Raw genomic sequence first — 15,840 nt, 5'->3', positions numbered from 1 at the left:
AAAAAATAACAAGATAAATGCAGCAAAAAAAAAAACATCAAGAAAAAAATAAATTAAATACAAAGGAAGTAAAACTTTTCATAGAGTGAAAGTAGCTCTAACTAATAGAACAATATATCGAAAAAAAGCTGGGCTGTAGAGGGAGTTAGCTTTTTATACCGTGCTCCTATGATAGAATGCAGCCTAAGGTGATAGCACAGTGCTGCAATAACCGCTCTGCTCTCTAGCGTGAGCTAGGGTTGTTTCAGCGAGAAGCAGGATTCATTTCCATCAACTTTTACTACAAAAAGCCCGTTGGATATAGAGCGTCGACTATCATCACCTTTTGTTGTTGCACCTCTCTCTTTCAATCTCTGCCGGCCATAAATATAAAGTTTTACTCATCGTTGAAGGAACATTGACTGTGAAGCGTTCTTTGAAACACTATTCTGTTCTCAGTCTTGACAAAACATGCTGAAATATGATAGGTTGAGCTGTTGTTGCTATTCAGATTGAGATGGCTCAAGTCAATTTGCGCTTGCTGGAGTACCTCTACCGGGCTGATTGAGATGTCGAACCTCTTGAAAAGCTTGCCCAGGTATCGAATGGCTGCGCAAATGTTCAGAGCCCTTTCAGATGGCGATGTCCAAACGAGTACGAGATTAATCTTCAGTAATCAATATCTGAATGGTGTCCACGTGATTAGTGTTCTCTGTTCATGGTTTGGTCTATTTGAAAAGGTATTTTTTGAAGAAAAGTTTTTTTTTATGTGAAACGACCTATTTGGTATCAGATAATTTAGATTTCTTAGAACAAAGTCGTAAACAGGACTACCTAACAATACCCCTTAAAATGAGTCATTCTTATCGAGCGATAATTTCTCCACTTATTAACTCCCTTCACCAAGATCCCCATCAATCGTGGTATCATGTGTGTATCGTACCACACAAAGGGAACTGATCACGCGAGTTTGGTTGTTCTTTTTATAGCTGGATCTTCTTCGATACGAAGCCCCTATGGTTCCATAAGCGATGTGGTAGTGGTCAGTGTTTATCTTGTGTCCTCCTTCCCCTCGGGCTAAAGTTCTTCCCATCGAAACCTGCTCTGGTGAGAACCTTCGAGAGAGATAGTCAGGGCTCGTCTGAAAGAGTGAAGAGTGAGGAAACGGTCAGATAAAAGATTTTAATTTAGGTTTAAATATATCCGACGGAATCGAATCGTGGAAGAAATAATCAAATCAAATTGTTCTCGAAGAGGTGGTTGATGAACGATTCGTAAAGGATTCCTTTTCCACGCAGGAGTATCTATATCGAGAAGCGCGATGTAAATGTATTGGTGGGTTCATTGTCCCTCTACTCGCGCGCGTATAAGCCTAATGGGTTTTAAGTTGTGGGATTTCCTCGACGACCGAGAGAGGGGTCCATCAATCAATTCTAGGAACTCCACACCGCACCGACTGACACCGAGTGGATTTATGGCTGCCCTGGAGTAGTGCGTTGGCTGTTGCTTTTAATACGGGATTGTGACTTAATGGCCCTGGAATGCATCGCTCATCGCGTGCATCGCCTCGGCCTTAGAATTCTTCACGATGACGTGCGCGGTAGCCCCAAGAGGAAATGTGTTTGGTTAGGTGGCAATTATGTGAGATGCCTGGGAGGATGTCGAGGAATGATGATGATCGTTAATGGAAGAAGTCTTTTAATTGTTGAAGCTTCTTTTTTTCAAATATCTTCAATTTCGTAACGGACTTGAACCACCCTAATCTCGTCCAAGGACTGTCCAGCTCAACGCGTTGTTCTAATCCTACTTGCCGGTAGTCTTCCCAGTTCCAGTAGCTTCCGCTGTAATCCCATTTCTACACTCGCGCCAAACGCTTCCCCGATCCGGAGACACCTCTCCAACACCTAGTAATCGTCAGCGGAACCTCTCTCTCTTCGGCTATCCAGTGTTTAACAGTCACAGAGAGGGTGTTGGCTTCACGTACACAAACCGATACATGCCCTGCGAGTACGACGATAACAGCTGCTGTCCACGGCGGCGAGGGTGCGCAAATGTAAACATAAACATCATCATCAGAACACGCCAGGCCGACGACGACGACAAACAGGTCTGTGGTTTAGGGGAGAACGTACTGGCTAGGGTGTGCTGAACAGCGTAGTTGATGCACTTTTCTTCGTGGTTCTACACCCAAAAGAGATAATCAATAAGAATGACTCGAAAAAAAAGTTGACTCGACCAAGAATCGAGACCGAACCCTTTGATTTGTAGCCGTCCGCTGAACCACTATACTTCAGTGGTCGAAGTTCAAACGGAATCAACCTCCCATTTGGGTGTACCCCTAGACTGAATTCCAGAACCTCTGGGATGCTCCTCACCAGAGTATTACTACACGTCCAAGTCCAACGAGAGGGCGAGCACGGTCGACGAAGCGAATCCAAAGTGACAGACAGACACCACACCATCATCATCATCGCCACCACCGCCGGATTCGGCTTAGTCGTCGTGCATGGAGAAGCCTGCCTCTCGCTCTATACACGCTGAGTACCTACAACTTGGAAATAAATTTAAATTCATAATGAAAAGGAAATGCTATCGAGTGAGTTTGTCGAGAAGTTATTAATAGCAAAGTTGGCTCTTTTTTTCTTTTCTGTTTCTCCTTTGGCGCACGGGGGCTTTTCCACGTAACCATTTTTCCCTTGCTGGGTGGTTTTCAGTAGTGTCGCAAGCTTAGACCTAGAGGTAAAGCCTGAACGAGTTCCAGTTTTTCCAGAGGGGGGAGAGCTTCCTGCTTGGACTTGAAACTAGGACTTACTGTACTGAAGTGTGTCGGTATAATGTGTGTGTACGTATAGAGGACATATTCGAATGGAAAAGTTAAAGGGGCGTTATAAAAGCCTGCTGGCAACACTTGGGGGGAATATTTTTCCTTATTTTTACCTTGGTACGGACTGGAAGGATGAGCGACCCTGAATGGATGAGATATCGATTACGGCTGATGGAAGAGATGCATATGGTGACTCATGTTCTCTCGTTTGAATGAATACTATCAGATTTCTCTGTTTGGTCCTGAAGAATAATTATAACACTTTTATCTCATAAGTATAACTAAAAATACTAATTTATACATTTATCTTCTCTTTCCAGGTAAGCCACACAATATGATGGGATGATTTGACTAGTTTAAGAAAACAATCAATGGAATTTGGTATGATTTATTTACAATAGTCCTCGTTATCAGGATTAAATGGCTGATTACTTAAACAGAAAAAAAACTGTATGATTTTCTCGTCTAAACTTCGTTATATATTTGCTGCTTATTTTAGAAAAAAGTGATGTTTGTATTTTAAGAGCTTTAAAAGTATTTCCAACCTCACTTTTCTTTAAAACTTTACCCTGAAATGCTACGCGCCAAAAATTGCTTTTTGAGGATTTGCTCTTTTGATCAAATTAGTTGTTTAAAACTTTGTGAAAATTTTTTTGTCTAAGACAGAGTTGCTTGGATTAAATGTCTAACAACTTAATTGAAGGAAAAAATACTCAAATATATTTCTGAATAGTAAGGTGATCTGGAACACCCTATTCATGAACTCGTGAAAGTCAAAAGTTGTCAAAAGTTAATTTACAATCAACTCTTCGAAAGACCCCAAATTTTCAGTTGTTTTCAAATAAACATTATTTTACTTTTGGGAGTTTAAATGAAACAGCATAAGCCAAGTCTTATAGAAACTATACTTTCCCATAATTTCGCTGCCAGTCAGCGGGTTTGACTTTCGGAAAACGTCGACAGTCCCAGCTCGGATTTCGTAAATGAAAACCTTGAATTTCGATCTTTATGAACTACCTTTATTGAGCTCTTTGTGATTGTTTTTTTTTTGCCTATATTCAGGCGTAATCGAATAAAAACTGGAAGCTTTTGCAATTGATGTTGCAACAACATGTTGTGAGAAAGGCATCAATCACTGAGGTGGGTTTTGATAGGTTTACTTATTTTGTCTTTTTTATTTTATGGTCAATGTGCAGGGTTGTTACGGACGGCGCGAATCGCGCAAATTGGACGTAAAAGAAACTGGCTTTCCGCCTTTGATTTTAAATGGGATATAACCCGTAGAAAGACATTATTTTTCAAAATTTAAACATTCTTGAGGAAAAAATAAAAAGATCAAAATATTCAATGATTAAAGCTCCAACATTCAAAATTCTAAGTTTCAAAAAATCAAAACTTTTTTGATTTTTATAGCTGTTTAATCCAAAAATTTAAAAACTCAGATTTTTAAATATCCAAAATTAAAAAAAATCCGATATTTCTAAATCTTAAATTTAAAAATAAATTTAAATAAAAAACTCCTAAATTTCTAAAATTCAAAATAAAATTCTTGAAAGTCAAAATTTAAAAAAAAAATAAAAATGGATACATCGACGTCGTCGTGCTATCATGTCGCACCCGCCATTTTGACGTTCCGAGAAAAACGCGTTTTAATGTTTGACCTTGAATAAACAAAAACGAAAGAACGCAATGTAAACAATAACAAACACGTTTTGTTTGGCTGACCATTCTGTGCATTGTCCCGAAGTTTGGTTGTATTTGGTTGCTGGAGTCCCGAGTTATAATTACAAATGTTTACGGTAGTCTCACTTGTACGTGCGTCTAACGCATTCTGACCTGAAATCCCTTTGCCCTTTGTCGCACTTACATCAATTTTCAGGGAGTGACAAGATAGCACGACAGGATTGAAACTTCTTTTATATGTAGAGTGACAAAAATTTTCGGAGCTTTATTGGTTTTCATTGAATATCTCAGGATTGAAATCGAATTTTGGGGATCTGTGAAGGTCAAAAGATGTGGCATTGTGAGCTGCACAAAATGGCGTTCTTAACTCAATATGGCCCAAAATGCACGTACGACAAGTTAGCACGACGGCGACGAAATTCTATGGAACAAAAACTTATATATTCTTTAATTATTAAATTCTTAAATCAAATCCTCAAGCTCTGGACCTTTTAAAAAAGAACTGCAAATTTATAAATGCTACAATTTCTGTCACCATAATAGATTACAGAAAATCTGATAACTTTGGAGCATTTTTGAAGTCATATTTCAGGGTAGACAAAATTTTAAGCAGAATTCTTTCAAATTTCGTGTTTCGATTTTTATGAATTACACTTTGGAGAGGTTCGTCGAGTACGAACTGCATTTAAATTATCAAATCATTAGATTTATGAATTTTTTAAACTATCTTTTTTACAATTTTATAATTTTTATTATTTATTTTTGTATTTAAATTTGTTTAATTTTTCATATCTAAATTTCAAAATATTTTAATTTTTATTTTTGATTTCTTTTTTTTTGCCAAAATTATTATGGCTTTTCGCTCTGGCTCACTTCATCCTAGCAAAAATAAATTATATTCTGCGTTCTCAGATTCGGCCTCAATAAGCTATTCTCAATTTAAAATTATTTTCATTGAATACAACATTATTTAAACGTTTGTGATTTTTGCGTTTCTTCCGACGGAGCCCTTGAACATAAAATTAGTTTAACTTTCATGGAATAATATAATGAATAAATATGTAGATTTACGTTATGAATTGATTTTTTTAATAGTTTTTTCGTGTTGTATCTATTTTTTTTTATTGTGAGAACAATTTATTTTTTGCCTCTGTTTTGGTTGAGGTGAAAGGAAGGGAACCTTTTGAAACCTTTTCTTTAAATTAATTTTATATTTTTTTTTATTGATTTTTGAATTGGTTTGTTTAATAGCTTTGTTTTTTTTTACGTAAAGTCTAAGAAACCTTTATTTTAATTTTTTTCAACTGTTAATTCATGATATCTGTAATAAATAATACCAGAGTTTTTTTTTGAAAAGGTCGTTTAAGCTATTTTCTTCCATATGTTTACAGGACCTAATCCCTAATCAAAAAAAGTCGAGAATAGTTCTTTTTTTTCTTTTTTTTTATTTTCTTTACTTTTTAATTTTTTACTGTTTTATTCTTTGTTTAGTTTTTCACCTTTCAGTTGTTTTCAGTCCAATTTTTGATTTTAATGCTGCAGTAATATTTTTTCCTGCTCTCTTTTTTATTGTTGTTTTATTTTCGTCTTTATGATTTGGTCAATTACTTTTTTATGATTGTTTTGATTTAATTTTTTTTGTACTTTTTGTTTTTTTTTTAATTTAATTTTTTTTGTACTTTTTGTTTTTCTTTAAATTAAATTTTTGATAGGTTTTATCTGTTTCATAAGGCTACCAACTCTTGCTGAGCAAAAATCCGTACACTATGCCGATATGACAGCATGGTATAACAAAACTGTCAAGGAATTATTTATATAAATTAAATTAAATTTGAGAATTAAAAATTTAAAACTGTGTCGTTTTTACAGCTAACAAATTTCACCAAATGCTATCAGAGTGCTTATGACTTGCACGTTTAAAAGTATTCATACAATAAACCGTGATTTGAATCAACACATTATGTTCTTATTTATTTTTTTGTTAAAAGTTTAAAAGTTTACGAAATGTCAAGTTTGCTTTAACGAATAATATCGTTCTAAGTGTTTTCACGAACATATATCCAAAAATATTGAAAAGGTCCAATAACATGTTAAACACATAAGTTTATAGGACTTTTAAAAAAAATTTAGATTTGTTAATTCAAATGTTCAAAGGTTTTCACAAGTTTTTCATAGCCTTTGGATCTTTTAATGGATAAATATATTTAGTAAGGAATTTCTAAAAGAACAATTCGAGATTTTTTTAAAAGGTTTTATCAACATATGAAAGACAATAGTTTATAGGACCTTTAAAAAAAAAACTCTAGACTTATTGATAATCAAGTTTAAATTGAGGAAAACCCGGAAAACTCTCCCTTTTCAAATCAAACTCACAGTAAAATATAAATAAAAATGTCTAGTTAACAAAAGCTTTGACCAAATAAAAAAAAAATCAATCCAATGTTTAAAAAGTTGTTAAAATTCCGTAAAAATCCGTAGTATGCGAAAAATTCCCTACAAAAATTCCGGCCTGTTAAAAATCCGCGATAAGGGTCGAAAATCCGTATGGTAAGGAAAAAATCCGTACAGTTGGTAGCCTTATGTTTCATATGCCGTCTTTAAATTTCTTTTTATTGCTTTAATTTTATGATCTGTTTTTTCATGTTCCTTTTAGTTGATCTTTCAATTTGATGTCCTTTTTTAGTTTTGAATATTTGTCTACTTTTAATAAAGTACGAACTTATCTTTAAAACAGTTTTTTTTTTATTTATTTTTTATCATTATAGTGTTTGTTTTTACTTAGTTTTCGTTATTTTTTTGTTAAATAATATTAATTATCGCTTCTTTTATGTTTTTCAGTGCTTTATTCTTGAACTGTTTTGTTTTATTTTTGGTAATGATTTACCCACTTGAGTTTTTAAGCTTTCAAAGTGGTATTACCAACAGATATAAAATTCTTTCTTTAGTTGCCATAAACTTTGTCTTAATTGGGATTTTTTCTCTTTTAAAAATAAAAACACATCTTCCATTCTGATTCTCATTTGCTTATTAGTTTTATTATTCGCACTTTTAACTTGACGCCCACTTTCGCTTGCTTCACCTGCTTTCACAAAAAGAGGACTCTAACCACATGTGTGTATGTGTGTGTGTAAGTGCATGTGTGTACTGAGCATCTCACGCACTCATACACTCACACCATGTTGTTTTGCTAAAATAGTTTTTTTTAATTTTAATTTGCTACCCTGTTTTGATTTTTCCTGCTATCTTGAGATTTCGAGTGTTTTAACCTTTCCTAATTTTTGGTATGTTTCGCTGTAGTCTGTGTGTGTGGGGTGTTTGGGGACTTTTCATAATTTACAATTTTTCATGACACTTTCTAGGGTTCTAGGGGGGGGTTTTGATAATTTATCGCTCGCTCTCGATCGCTCTCTCTCACTCGGTAATAAATTAAAAATAAATATTAATTTACAGGGGGGTGTTGTGGGGAGGGGGGACACTTGCTCGAGGAGTTTCGCTAATTTCGATGTTTCGTGGGTGTTTGGGGGACACACTTCTTAGATGGTTCCGTACTGCTGCTGCTGCTGCTGTTGTTGCAGCTGCTGCTGGTCGTAGTAGTACCGGTAGGGATCGACGTTGGCGGCGGCCACCTTGGCGGGGTTGCGGACGACGTAGGCAGTTCGTCTAAAAGTGTTGATGGGGGGTGGTTAGTAGAGAAGGAATGTGGGTTTGGGGGGAATTTGGGGCGGGTATTACCGGTTGTCATGTCCGGCATGGACCTGGAAGCTGGTCTCCTCGTGACGATCGTGGGCGAAGATTTTCTTGAGCGCCAGGATACCGGCGATGGTGAGGGCGACCTTGGAGATGACCAGGGCCTTACCGGCGACGGCGGCGAGGACCTTCAGGCCGATCGGTCCGGCGATGCCCATGGCGGTCAGGAAGGCGGCGATCAGGTAGCGGTGGTGCTTGTTCTGCTTGTTGCCACGGGCCGCGGCGGTCGAGTCCTGGGGCTGCATGTCGACGCGCAGGGTGTGGGTCTGGAAGAACTTGTTCAGCTTGCCCAGGATGGAGCGCTCGGTTTCGCCGAGTCCGCCCAGAGCGCGGGCGTCGGTCAGCAGGGAGATGCTCTCGTTTTCGGGGTTAGCCTGCTTGACCAGCGCAACTCCGTCCAGCAGCGGGATCGATTCCTGAAACGTACACACAAAGGGTCAGCTTTCAACTGTCAGCTTGGGACACTTGGAAAAACACTGAAGACTCTTCAAGGTCACTCGACTTATCCCCCGCACGAACTCACCATGTCAATAGCGCGCGAGATCGCGGTCAAGGCTTTGCCCTTGAGGCAACCGGTGAAGTCTTGCTTGTCCTGGCAGTCATCGTAGACCTTCTGCAGCACACTCATCTCACCACCGAACCAGCTGTTTTCGACCTTGTTGTTGTGTCCCACACGGGTCTGGCCGCGTAATCCGGCGGTCGAGGCGCACAGTGTGGAGGTGATGAATGAGGCAAGCAAGAGATACTCCATCACGGTGCTTCTTCTGGTGGTGGTCATTTTGGCTGGGTTGTTTAAACTTCACTTCAAACTGTTTCCTCAAATTACACTCGAAAGTCCTTTAGACACACCTCACTTTTTCTTTTCTTTTCACCGCGGATCCCACCTAGCTGCTGATCGCACACAACCTGAATCCTACACCCCACAAAACACTGCTAATCGATTGCAATCCGTACTGATACTGGTTTCAAAATTGATATGCATCTCCTTTTAAAGTACACTGAGCGCTCTGGTTAATCTTGGGCTTGGCTTATGTGTGGTGCCCGCCTCCCACATGGGGGGTGGTGGTATATGCGCTATCTACCACATAAACATACATCTATGATCGCCCAGCCAGCAACATATTTTCACATTTTTCATTTTCGACGCGATCGACGCGCAATTTTCCTTCTTTTCCCTTTTTACCAGCACTTGCAGTGCACACATTTCACTTGCTGCACATGCACTTTTTTTCCAAACCACCCACCACCCACAGCTAGAGGTCGCAACTGTACTTCCGATTGAGGGTGGGTGGGTGGCTGGTTCGTTACTCTGGGAGGGTCAGTTTGTTAGGGCTGGAAAAAAACGTTAGACACCTTATCAAAGCGTGGTTTCGGTATTCGCTCTTTTTGAACGGTTGTTGCATGGTTTTTTTTCTGATTTGCTAATGAATTCATGATAACAGGTAAAGGTGTAGCAAAAGTTAAGGTAGTCGCCGGCTAGTGATAATGGTGTAGCAGGCGAGTGTGGAGTGTATCCGGTGTTAATGGCTTGTGTTTAAAAAAAAAAAGAGTTGAATGAATTGGGAGGTATTTGCCGGATTTGGTAAGGTTTCGTGTTGACGGACAGGTGGGTGTCAAGGAAGTGTAAGTTTAGTCATAAATGATCGCTTCAACGAGAAAGTAGTTCAATTCGGCTGAAGTTAAATTTATCAAATTATTTCAAGACAATTGGCTAGTTCTGCTATAAATATTATGCATTTGCAAGGCATCAATTGTAGTGTCCATATGGGACACACACAAATTTTAATGAAAAAAGTAAAAGTATTTTTTTTTTAATATTAATCCACTTAAACTTCCTTAGCTGCTTGCTGATTTGCTTTTTGAAAATTAATTAGAATCGGACTACTGACTGGTTTCTCGGATTCCTTAGCAGGTCATTACTTAGATCAGATAAAATAAAATTCAAAGTTTAAGTGTAAAAAATCTGATACAAAAATTGCTCAAATTTCTGACATTTTATGTGGAAATTTTAGTTAAAGTGAGTTTTATGCATAATTTAAACATTTTTTTTAACTGAACGTGATTTTTATGTAATATGATTTTATTTTTTGGAAATTTTAGTTTAAGTGAGTTTTATGCATAATTTAAACATTGTTTTTTAACTGAACGTGATTTTTTATGTAATATGATTTTATAGACAACTTGATTAAAAAACCTCTTTCAACAGATTGTGATGGGAACAAGATTGTAAATAGTCTATTGCATTATCGAATATTGATTAATCTGAACAATTCTTGATAGTGAAATACATGATTCCATGAAAATTGTACCTCAAATTTATGCTGGGAAATAATAATTATGGAAAATTTATTTATTTTTTGCTGTGAACAATCAAATAAATCTGAATGCTATAATTATCAAATAAACAGAAAATTTGCTGTCATTACAAAGATTTTTTTTAACCAGAGTTGTAAACAATCACTTTACTTTTCAGTAACGATAATGTTACTTTTATTATATTTACCACTTAAAGTGAAAATGAATTTATATAAATTTCTTGTTGTTTGATACATACATTGCAAACTATAAAAAAATTGTATATTAAAAAGTACAAAAAAAATCAATCAAACCATCCACATTAACGACCCCGGGTCTTTTGTGGTCTCTATTGCAAGTTTCTGCTCGAACCTAGGAGTCCGAAGGCTTGAATGGGGAGAGCACCCAAACCTCTTTCTACTCCAAGGAACCTTCCACCCCAGTGTTTGAACTGACGACCTTTGGATTGCGAGTCCAACCGCCGCCAGCGATTCCACCGGAGTAGGCTTGGTTTGGTGTGTTGTTTGTACTTATGGCATGGAGACGACTCCTACACCTGGAATGACTTAACGGCCTAACAACAACCAAGGCCGGGACCGACATTTTACTTCCTCATCCGATGGAAGGTTGGAGCAGATGGGAATCGAACCCAGAATCATCCGCTTACAAAGCGGACAGCGTAACCATTCGGCCACGCACTGCCACATTAAAAAGTATAGTATTTTGTAAAAAACAATACCAAATTTTGCGTTGATTACAAACCTGTTGAAATCTTTTTAAATTCAAAAAACGGTATTTTAAAAAAATGGTATCTCAGTGAAAATCTATAGCAAATGTTGCGTCGTTCAATACCCATGTTGCAAATTATAAAAATAAAGCATTCTGTGAACATTTTAGTTTTTACACTGTTTTCATTTAATGCAAATCTTAAATTAAATTCGAGATATTGCAAAATTAGAGTATTTTCAAAATTTGAGGTGCTGAGTAATATTCTAGAATTTCGCAATTCTTTCAAGATTTTAGATTTTGTTTTTTTTGTTTGGATGATTTTTTTCATGCTTTTGCTATGTTATAAGAAGCTTTTTTGCATTATTAGTCTTCTGCAAAGTTGTAGGCTATGATCAGAAATCAAACAAACAAAAAACGCGTACGCGAAAAAATACCGATTGAAAGTTGAATTCCCTCAATTAGTATTGTTTTGATTTAAAAGATTTTTTAGGGGACTTAAAATGCAAACATTTTTTGAGCCAGAGTTTAGGATGGGGCATAATCTGGTCACGGAAATATAAAATATTCATAAAATGCATTGTTTTCAAGTTAAATTAACTCTTTGGTTAAAATTTAAGAAAAATTGTTTTTTTTTTCATTTTAAAAATATGTTATGACGGAAAAGTTTCCTGCAAAATATGCTTTGGAATGCTGAGAAAATTTTCTACAACTTTCCTTTGAGGAGTTTGTTGATCAGACAACTCTTAAAGTTTAAATTTTGTGAAAAGTGGTTTATTTTTCTCAGTGTCGCTGAATTAGCCAACATTTCTTAATTGATGATCTTGGTACAAATGCTCTTGTACCGTTAACAAATTTTCAATTTAGAGAAGATTTTGATTTTGTAAACCAATAGCTTAAAGAACCTCTCAAAAAAAAAAAAAAAAAAAAAAAAAAAAGAAACCAGCTCAAATCAGGAATTTTTCTGGTACTTTTGTACCCGACCCTCTCCAATTTCAATGAAACTTTTTAGACATGTTATCTTAGGCCTATATAAGCCATTTTTGTGTATACCAGTTGCATTTTTGTGTTTGCCAGTTGCACTCGATAATGACATTTGAGAAGGGCGTAAGGGTTTTAAATATTTTTGTATTTTGTAAATTAAATCTTGCTGTATCTCTAAGCCGTTACATCGTATCAAAAAGTGGTCAAATACAAACCTGACGAGCTTTTTGAAAAAAATACACTGAAAGAAAAATACACACCAGTTAAATTTTAAGGTGATGTCACGATTTTTTTCGTTCAAAATTTTTGTGAAAAATAGCCTAAAATGTGACAAAAAGACTAACGAAAAATGCAGGATGGTATGTCTCTCCTAAAAAATACAAAAATCATTTACTAAAACTGTTTTTTTTAAGAGGTCTAAACGTCATTATTTTCAAAAACCGATAGTGGGAATTGATTCTCCAGACAATTTTACATAAAAGTTTCCATATTGACCATTGCCCTATGTCCAATCCTTGTGAAGATACAGCGGTTTTAAAAATAAAAATGTTGAAAAAATAGGGTTTTTAGTGGTTTTTGGCAATTTCTATTTGATTTTCGTAATTGAAATACGCAACTTTTGGTACCCTAACATGTATAGGCCATCGCTGAAATTCTCGAGTTATCGCAGTTTTAGTGAAAAAAGGTGGTTTTTGCCAATTTCGTCAATTTCTCGTTTTTGCGCGCGGCGCGTCGAAAAACCCGGATTTTATTTTCAAAAAATCATATCTTTGAATCCTGTTAATGAACCTCGCCCAATTTTTGATATGTTATGGAAAATTGTCCGAGAAATCCGTTAAAAATATTTTCAGATATAGGCTCTTTGGTCCAGACACCGTCAAAACGGCAATTGATGTTTTCATAAAACTTTTTCAAATGTTAGGCTAGATTTTTGAAACTCCACATATTTTTTTTCTTGGAAGTCAAACTCATCATCTTTCATTTGCACCCAAGACATCTAAAATCGGTTGAAATGGAGTGAAGTTATGATTTTTTGAAAAAAGTGGTTTTTGTGAAAATCGACGAAAGTGGCCATTTTTCGGACCACCCTAACACGGCGTTGGCCACCCTAATGGCCAAACAAAAAAATACGGGTCTAATTATTTTGGCCAAGGAACCCCCAGAATTTTTTTTATTTTTTTTCTTTAACTTTCATATGGATCTGCTGTATATGTGTTTAGATTTCTCTCTTTTTCTTTTCGTATTGTTATCGTATCGTTCGTATCAGCGTTTGCTTGTTGATAAAACTCAAAAACTTTATTCTAGTTACAAGGTAAAATGAAATATGTTAATATTACATCCAGGAATGGTGGCAGATTTTGTGTAATTTTTTTTAAATTTTACATGAGGAACTGAAGATATTTTCATCATTGTTGAATTTTACATTTTTGCACAATATTTTATGTAAATTTACTTTAAAAAGAGGTAATATTCAACCAATCAAATGTTATACCTTCCATATTTCAACTTGTATCTTAACAACACATTAAAAACATAATATTTTGGTAGGTTGGAAATTTAGTTGGTGGAATGTTATCTATTTTTTTTTAGTAATTTTACCCAACATAATTTGTAAAAAAAGTTAAATTAAACAGAAACTAATAAAAAAAAATCCCAGTTTCTGATGTAAAATTTCACATTTTTTGTACCACAAATTTTACACATTATGTAGATTTGATGTAACAAAAATTTGTTTAATCGTGGAGTTTTTTTTAAAGGTCCATTAAACCAAATTTTCAGTTTTTGCTTTTTGGGTGTTTTCAAAAACACGCAAAAAGCAAAATCTGGAAATTTGGTTTATTGGACCTTTAAAAAAACTCCAGAATTTTACATAAGAAACTGGGAAATTTTCATTAGTTTCTGTTGAATTTAACAATTTCACACATTATTTCAGATAAAAGTACACAAAAAGAAACAGTGTTTAACTACCAAATTTCAATTTTCCAATTTTTATTGTGAATATTAATTTCATACTGAAACTGACTCTTGCAAGTCATAATATTTTGACAAACGACTTTCATAGCAAAGTTAACAAATCTCAATTACACAATTACTCAATCTCACCAAATCGTTTGTTTTGTACCGTCTAATCCCTCCTCCCCCTCCCTTCCACCTTAACCATTATAGAAAGTTGTCAATCACGCGCTAGGAGTAGTATGCATTCACAGTAGAAGCAGTTTTTCTTTTCTTTTGCATATAGATTACCTGCGGCAACCGTTTATTTACCTTTTATTTAATGATGTTTTTCGCGGTGCATCGACATTTCTGCCTTTGCCTGTCGGATATTTTCGATTTTCATTGCTCACCGCGCCGCGAAATAAACAAGAAGTGAAAGAAAAGCTGGCAAATCAGCAAATAAGCAGGTACAAAAAAATGTGCTGCAAATTTATCATACCACCATTAACAAGGCGTACACCTCCCTTTCGGGCCCCGGCAAACAAACAGTCGAGTTTTCCACCAGTTTGTTGAAAAGAGAAGGAAAATTTGTGTTGGAGAAACAAAAGGAAAATCCCCGCGTAGGTACATCTTGCGTGTCGTTAAACGAGAGCGAAATAAATGATTGCAACTTTTCTGCGCAAAAGTTTGCGCGACCGTGAAAAATGTGCAACATCACGCAAAGGTGCACCATCACATATGCCGGTTCCGGTTGAGGAAATCCCAGAATTTTCCTCTCAGAGTCCACGGCGGTGGCACGCACTCTGGGAAGTCGGGAGAAACTACTCTCCCCTTGAGACATGGCCCGGGGCACGTGCCGGTGGATATCATTAAGATAATATATTTTTTTGCAGATGGCTGATTTTCAGGGTTTTCTTGTTGCGTCCGAAGCGCAGTTGGGCAAAACGACGACACGCATGTTTTGTACCACGAAGAAAACGGCCGCTTCGTTGAGGTTTCCGCTACTGACACAGTCCCAATAGATTTCTTCGTGCTTAAATTGTTAACATCGTTTACAGGTTTTATGAGTTTTAATGGTGGCTTGTGATAAGTTTTCTTTGCTGTTAATATTTGCACTAAAACACGACTTGAAACACATCGGTTGTGAAGAAAGAGTAATGCTCCGAACTTCCGTACAATCGTTTTCCGGAGTGTTTGGTACGGTATGTCCACGCATCCTTTCTCCCATGTAGATTCTGAGAAATGTGATCCGTTCACAGAATTCTCTCTGCGGTTAATGCAACGCAGTAGGCCTGGCATCAATATTGTTTATGGCCGAATCTTGATATTAGTACCTTTATGAGATATTCCCTAATCTTTTCCTTTGTATTGACAGTCATTGCTTTTTTTTCTCAGTTCAAAATTACTTTTATAGTGTTATTATCATTCGATACGAACACTTGGGATAAGGTTGAAACCGGAGCAGGTAGTAGTACTACTTGATAGCTATACGGAACTGTTGAAGTTGTACAATAGGGATGATTGGCTTTCTCTGGTTATCTATTGGCGCTATGTAAGAGTCCAAGTCAAACCCAGAATCGCAACTTAGTTCTAGAAGGCAACTTTTTGCGGTATCTCCCAAATTATTTCGCAGAAATTCGACGTTCAACGTGACCCCTGCGTACGCA

General features: G+C 36.3%; 2 protein-coding genes across 4 annotated transcripts in view; one reads left to right on the top strand and one right to left on the bottom strand.

Annotated features, from left to right (window-relative positions):
* LOC120416540 (serine/threonine-protein kinase NLK) overlaps positions 1–15,840 on the top strand; it is a 208,746-nt gene that overhangs the window by 53,673 nt on the left and 139,233 nt on the right. The window lies entirely within an intron of this gene.
* LOC120416542 (uncharacterized) lies at positions 7,497–9,471 on the bottom strand. The gene is made up of 3 exons (XM_039578265.2): positions 8,757–9,471; positions 8,219–8,649; positions 7,497–8,146 (listed from the first exon to the last, which is right to left on the bottom strand). The coding sequence occupies exons 1-3, from the start codon at positions 9,009–9,011 to the stop codon at positions 8,020–8,022; spliced, it is 813 nt and encodes a 270-aa protein (XP_039434199.1). The 5' UTR covers positions 9,012–9,471; the 3' UTR covers positions 7,497–8,019.

Source organism: Culex pipiens, chromosome 3, assembly GCF_016801865.2.
Source record: "Culex pipiens pallens isolate TS chromosome 3, TS_CPP_V2, whole genome shotgun sequence".
NCBI lineage: Eukaryota > Metazoa > Arthropoda > Insecta > Diptera > Culicidae > Culex > Culex pipiens.
The sequence above is the reverse complement of the archived record's forward strand: the minus strand, read 5'-3'. Positions and strand labels throughout refer to the sequence as shown.